The following is a 6,892-nucleotide window of genomic DNA, read 5'->3' as shown; positions in this document are numbered from 1 at the left end:
GAATAAGGAATACTAGACATAGCTAGTTGCTCTTCCTTAGACACTGGACAAGATTTCTTACTTAGATGAAAATGGTTGGCAAGTGGACTACTAACTGATTTAGCATGTTGCATGTTGAATCTACCAAGCACTCGTTCAACATACTTTCCCTATGACAACCACAGCTTTCCAGCACTCTTATCTCGGATAATGTCCATACCAAGAATCTACTTTGCTGAACCTAAATCTTTCATATCAAAGGACTTAGAAAATTGTTCTTTCAACCTATAAATCATACTAGCATCTTGTCTTACAATCAACATATCATCAACATATAATAATAGGATAATGAAGTTACCATTAGGGAATTGTTTAATATACACACAAGAATCCGTTGCTGTTCTTTTATAGCTAAGACTGACCATAAAAGAATCAAACTTCTTGTACCACTGTCGTGGAGCTTGTTTCAAGCCATACAAGCTTTTCTTCAATTTGCAAACTAAGTGCTCTTTCCCTTTCACTTCAAAATCCTCAGGCTGATTCGTATAAATGTCCTCCTACAAATCACCATGTAAAAATACAATTTTAACATCATGTTGCTCAAGCTCAAGCTCAAGATTCAAACTAGTTGCTAATCCCAGTATCACTCGAATAGAACTCATATTTACAACTGGAGCAAAGATCTCATCAAAATCGATGCCTGGTTTCTGAGAAAAACCTTTTACTACCAATCGAGCTTTGTACCTCACTAGTTTGTCACCATCATTTTTCAACTTGAACACCCATTTATTTTTTAATGGCCTCTTTCCTATTGAAAGTTTAACAAGATCATAAGTACCATTCTTTCGTAATGACTCCATCTCTTCTTTCATTGCTTTTAACTAGTGCTCTCTATCTGGAGTAGCATGCACATCTTAGAAGCTTTCTGGCTCCCCTTTACTGATAACTAAAATAAAATCTAAACTTGGATACCTGGTAGATGACTTGCGCTCTCTAGTAGATCTCCTGGGCTGAGACTTTACATCACTTGATGCCAAAGGTAGCTCCTCCTGTTCAACACTCTCAGGTAGAGAGGATTGCTCCCCCCACTCATCTAAACTTGGATACCTGGTAGATGACTTGCGCTCTCTAGTAGATCTCCTGGGCTGAGACTTTACATCACTTGATGCCAAAGGTAGCTCCTCCTGTTCAACACTCTCAGGTAGAGAGGATTGCTCCCCCTACTCAAAGCTAATTGCATCTGGCTCATCACCTACTGTGACTGGCTCATTCATATCCTCAAGTACTATTTTTTGCTTATTTCCACCATCTGTGGCTCTTTCCTGTGGAATCCCTATCGGTGTTGAAACATCACACTCAACAGTAACTCGTGCAGTCTTCTCATTTTTCTCAAGCTTTGCTATGGTTTCTTTTTCATGAAAGACCACATCTCTGCTTCTGACTGTCTTTCTTTTTACTGGATCCTATACCCTGTAGCCAAATTCTTCATCACCATATCCTACAAACACACTGTGTAACTTTATTGTCAAGCTTTGATCTCTGCTCTTTCGACACATGCATGAATGCTTTTCACCCAAAAACTTTCAAGTGAGAGTATGAAGTATCTTTTCCTGTCCACACTCTTTCTGGAATGTCAAAGCCCAAAGGAACTGATGGTGACTTGTTAAGTAAATAACAAGCTGTGTTGACTACTTCACCCCAGAATGGCTTTGGTAATTTTGCCATCCTCAACATACATCTGACTTTTTCCACAATGGTGCGATTCATTCTTTCAGCTATACCATTATGCTACGGTGTTCTAGGTTCTGTCATCTCATGCCTGATCCCATGCTTTGAGCAATACTCTTCAAAGCCTTTAGATGTCTATTCCCCACCATTATCAGTTCGAATACACTTCAAGGGTAACCCTGTCATCCTTTCAACCATGGCATGAAATTTTTGAAAATACTATAGTACCTGACTTTTGTATTTCAACATATACACCCAAGTCTTACGTGAAGCATCATCAATAAAAGTAATAAAATATCTGCTACCACCTAATGATTCAACCTCAATGGGACCACTTACGTCAGAATAAATTAATTCCAATCTATTTTCTTTTTATGCCTGAAGCAATAATCACAACAATACAGAAGCAATAGACAACAATCAATAATCAAAGATGCAGGAAAAATAAAGCACACCAAGATTTACATGAAAAATCCTTTAGTGTAGAGAGAAAAAAAACCACGGACCACCAAAAAAATCTTCACTATCAAACAATAGGTATACAAAGTTCTTCTCTAGCTAAAACTAGAGCTAAACAACAACTAGAGAAAACAATTGGAGAAATCTCATCAAATAAGTGACTCAACAAATACACCATAGATTTATTCCTAGAGAGCTTCAAACCCGACCTTCACCGTTCAAAATGTAGAACTCTGAATCATATAAACCTCATGACAAGGTTTCAACTCAATCGGACCACGGATCGACTTTCGTTCAACCAACTCTCCCTTCTCATTTTTCTTTCTACTTTTTTTGGCTTTTCTTCTTTCTCTACTTGGTTTTCGACACACCCTTAAAACAACCCCACCTCTTTTCTATTAAGTAGCTAGGGCTTTGTGTAAAATGAAAGATCAAGGCCCATGACCTTTGATTGGTCCAAAACCACTTACATGAGGCTGGATCCCATTTTCCTAACACTTGTATGATGGAATACAACCGACCCTTGGCATAAAGTTTTCAACTTTCCCCCTGCCTTCCTCATTCCATCCCTTTTGGTTGCTATTTAAAGGATTTTGTTCAATGGTGTTGTTTTCTGCTCAAAAGAAAATTTTGCGATTATGAAAAAGACCTTTTTTCCTTTCCTTTTTCATAAAAAAAAAAAACGGAGTTATTGCAGCAACTCTTCTGTTAACTTTGGTTAAATGGCTTTGGTGAGATTGCCTTTTGTAGTGAGCTGAAATGATATAAGCTTAAGCTGGATCGCTACACGCTTAGAAGGCTTGTGCTTGCTATTGCTGAATCAACTGATGACCCGAGTCCTCGAGGAATACTGCCACTTGGCCTAGATTTTGATGATGCTTTTGGCTTGGCTGGGCTTGGCTCGGCACTTGGCATATTTCCTCATATTGGGGACATCATAGGATTGTTAGGTCCGTATTGTTGCTCACAATGAAACAAGGGAGGAGGGGGGGAGCGGGGAGATAATCTTGGATGTTTCTTTTCTCCTCTCATTGAATATAATTCATTGAACATCAATACTGTACCAAGAAAAGGTTTAAATTTTAATATACGATTATATAAATTCAAACACTTATTTCTTTAATCTCTTGTCCAAAAAAACATGAACAAAAGTAATGTTACAGGAGAACTAAACTTGAGCTAGAAATGAACAAATAAATACAATATGGTAAATGCTTCCCACTGGTGTACCACACGCCCCTTTTTGAGAAACTTTTCTTTGTTCAATAGTTGCAGTAATATAATTTGAAAAAGAAAAATTAGCTGCCAATATTCAATCATAACATGATCGAGCTGAAAGCAACCGTTGAATGGTTTGCTATGTGCAAACTGAATTGCCCTCCTTTTTCACTCACATCAATCTTGTTTGTTCCTAGGGGGGGTTTCAGTTCAAAATTTGTAACCAATTTGGCAATGATAAGCCCCAGGATTGGCAGTGCAAGTATGATTCCGGGGCAGCTACGCCTGCCCATTCCGAATGGCAAGTACCTAAAATCAACTTTCCCACCAGCAACGGCATCTGTGCCACATTCTTCTTCTAAGAATCGCTCTGGCCTGAATTCCTCTGGATTTTTCCACCATTTGGGATTGTTGGCTAACCACCAGGCATTGACTACCACCTTGGACTCCTTAGGAATGGTGAACCCTCCAAGCTTGGCTTCTTCAAGGTTCATGTGGGGCACCAACAACGGGATTGGGGTGTGTAACCTTAATGTCTCTTTTACTGTGGCTTGCAAGTATGGCAACTCGTGGAGGTTTGATTCAGTGACCGGCTCTCCTTTCAGGACCTGTGAGATTTCTTGGCGAATCTTGTGCTGAACAGTCGGATGGTTCACCAGCTCAGCTATAGCCCACTCCATCGACCAGAGAGTGGTTTCAATTGCTGCTACATTGATATTTTCCACAATGTAGAGCACATTTTCTTCATTGATCTCTCCCTTCATTTGAGCATCTATGATGTGATCAATAGCGCAGCTGATCTTGTGCTTCTCCCCGTTAGCAGCTATTATTTCCCTGTGAAAATGTATTTAGAACCGATCAAATAAGAAGACTTGATCAATCAGAAAATGATAAACTAGTATAGGAAATGTAAAACAAATCAATCACCTTCTTTTCTCAACATAATAGTTGTTGAAAAAGGCGAGCCTCCTGCGCTGCAAATCCCTGCATTTGTTCAAGTACCCTCTTAAGAATGGTCTGAGCAATGGAATGAAGTCACCATAATTGTACTCGAAACTCTGAGCCAAGCGGCTTCTCTCCGAGTTGAATCTGGTTGCCTCAATGAATAATGGATCTTCCTGAGACTCAAACTTGGCATCAAACATCATCCTGTACATGATATTATAAAGCATCAGCTGCAAACGTTTTCTGATAACAATCCCTTCGCTCTTCACTTTCTCATCTTTCTTCAGGTCATTAACGACCAGCTCCATTTCTTCTTCCCACATATTACTGTAATGGTGCACAACTTTGTTAGTGAAAAAAGGCAACGTCATAATTCTGCGCATTTTGCGCCAATGATCCCCGTAAACTGTGAACACCATGTCCTGTCCATTGCCAGTGAAAATGTCGAAAACAACGTTGCGCGGCCTCGAACCGAATTCCACGCCCTGTGTGTGTAGCACCTGGGTTGCTAGCTCAGGATCTGATACCACTGCCAGATTTTTAGAGCCAAGTGTAAGGAGGAATACAGGGCCATAAGTTTGTGCCATGGAAGCTAGAAGGCGGTGGTTGAGGTCATTCCCAACTTGGAGCCAATTTCCAAATATTGGAACAGAGAGAGGGCCTGGAGGGAGGGCAGTGGAAGACTTGAAAAGAATGAAATAGAGAGCAAGTGGCACAAGGGTGAGTGAGAGAAGGGCTGGGGAGAAATTCGTGTACAAGTTTGTGGTGAGTGCAAGAATAAGTAGGATGAGAGCTGTGATCAGAATTGGTTTGTTAAAAGGAAGACGGGGCAGAGCCATGTTTGAAGATGGGAAGAGAGGGATGATTGGATGGAAAGGGTTGGGATACTGAAGAATATATTGAATTTTATATATGTAGATAGAGTAGCAGACAAGTGGGTAGGAGGGTTGGTGGCTGCCCAATGGTTTGTAGAGAATCCATGGGCTCTTTACGAATCAAGGTAGGAGCCAAGATTGTTTTAGTTGGTGGTAGGTGGGCAATGTCGCATTGCTTCCTACTTAATTTAGACTAAAAATTCGACGCTTTATTTAATCTTCTACCTTGAGCAACAAAATTTATGTGCCCCACATATTATTGACTCAAAGGGAAGGAAATGGATATCGAGTGAATGATAATAGTGCGCATAAACATTAAACATTAAAACCCCCTAATTATTCTATAAACTAGAATGGGATAAGGTTTATTTTGAAAGCTTAAACTCCAAGATTCATATGTATCCATCCCATAAGATACCAAATGCTTATATCCGAATGTATCACAAATAATTAGTTGACCTTTTTTTACGTAATTCAAATCATTACTAAATCATTGTCCTATTTTATTAGATCATAAAATCTCCAAAAAAAAATCTCAGTAAACATTCTTTTATAAATTAAATCATTCAATCAAAAAATTTTAAATAAAAAATTAAATATTTTATTCCGTCGAGATTCTAATTACAATAAAATAAAATTTCATAATCTTAATTTAATGCAATAAAAAGTTGAAGGTTTATTTGCATTTTAAAATAAAGTTTGCGAGCTTATTTAGGTATTACATCTTAATTCCATAAATATCAAATATATATTATATATTCTATTACTTACAAGTTTTAATCTAAGGTTTTTAATGGTTACTTTCTTTTCTTGCTACAATTTACCTCACTATCTTTTTTTTGTGTTACATCAGGAGGGCAAAGCCCTAGTACAATTAAGAAGAAGAGGAGAGACCTGATTCAAGACCAAGCCCTTGATGTCCCCTCAAGCGCTTTTAACCACTTGGCTAAGGGTTTGGGGACAATTTTTCCTCGTTGTCACCATTATGTTTACTTGTAATTGCATATCTCACTACTTATTTTAATTTTACAACTAAATAACCAATCTTATCATTATAGTAAATAATCTTATCTTCATCGCTATTTTCAATCTTACTAGAGCCATTCTATCATTCATCCAAATAGACCTTTGGCTGATAATTATGTGTGAAAAAATCCATAAATACATGAACTTAACCCAAAAAAAGCATAGAAAGTCCAATCTAAATTGAATTCTATGGCAACTAACTTTGCTAGAGAAAGTCTAGCATAAGTGGGCCAATTGCACATTTTATGCTAAAAAGATATTTAACACAATGGTAAAGGTAAGTCTAAAATTAAGGAATCAAAGAGATTCAACATGATTGAGTTACTAACTTTGCATATTTTGTGGCAGGAGGATATTTAACACAATGGTAAGGGTAAGGCTAAAATTAATGAATTAAAGAGAATTCAACGTGATAGAACTTTTAACACTCAGAGGAATTGTTGAGTAAGACTCAGTGGTGGAGAAAATTCAATAATAGAGATATTCCAACCTTTATCAAGAGTAGTTATCAGTATTTAAGTATAGACTAATTCACCTTGAAGGCAAAAATATAGTAACGATTATGATAGCAGTAAAATATATAGTGTTTTACAAGTTTTTTTTAACTCAAAATTTTTGAAAATTTGGTTGATTTTGGTACTTTTAATGTTGAATTATATATT

General features: G+C 37.6%; 1 protein-coding gene across 1 annotated transcript; it reads right to left on the bottom strand.

Annotated features, from left to right (window-relative positions):
* Positions 1-3,229: 3,229 nt before the first annotated feature.
* LOC111285451 (cytochrome P450 CYP73A100-like) lies at positions 3,230-5,216 on the bottom strand. The gene is made up of 2 exons (XM_022874922.2): positions 4,312-5,216; positions 3,230-4,218 (listed from the first exon to the last, which is right to left on the bottom strand). Exons 1-2 carry the CDS (start codon positions 5,166-5,168, stop codon positions 3,483-3,485), a joined length of 1,593 nt encoding a protein of 530 aa, XP_022730657.2. The 5' UTR covers positions 5,169-5,216; the 3' UTR covers positions 3,230-3,482.
* Between the last annotated feature and the right edge of the window lie 1,676 nt (positions 5,217-6,892).

This window comes from Durio zibethinus, chromosome 6 (assembly GCF_047325235.1).
Source record: "Durio zibethinus cultivar Kanyao isolate XHJ-2024 chromosome 6, ASM4732523v1, whole genome shotgun sequence".
Lineage (NCBI taxonomy): Eukaryota > Viridiplantae > Streptophyta > Magnoliopsida > Malvales > Malvaceae > Durio > Durio zibethinus.
The sequence above is the reverse complement of the archived record's forward strand: the minus strand, read 5'-3'. Positions and strand labels throughout refer to the sequence as shown.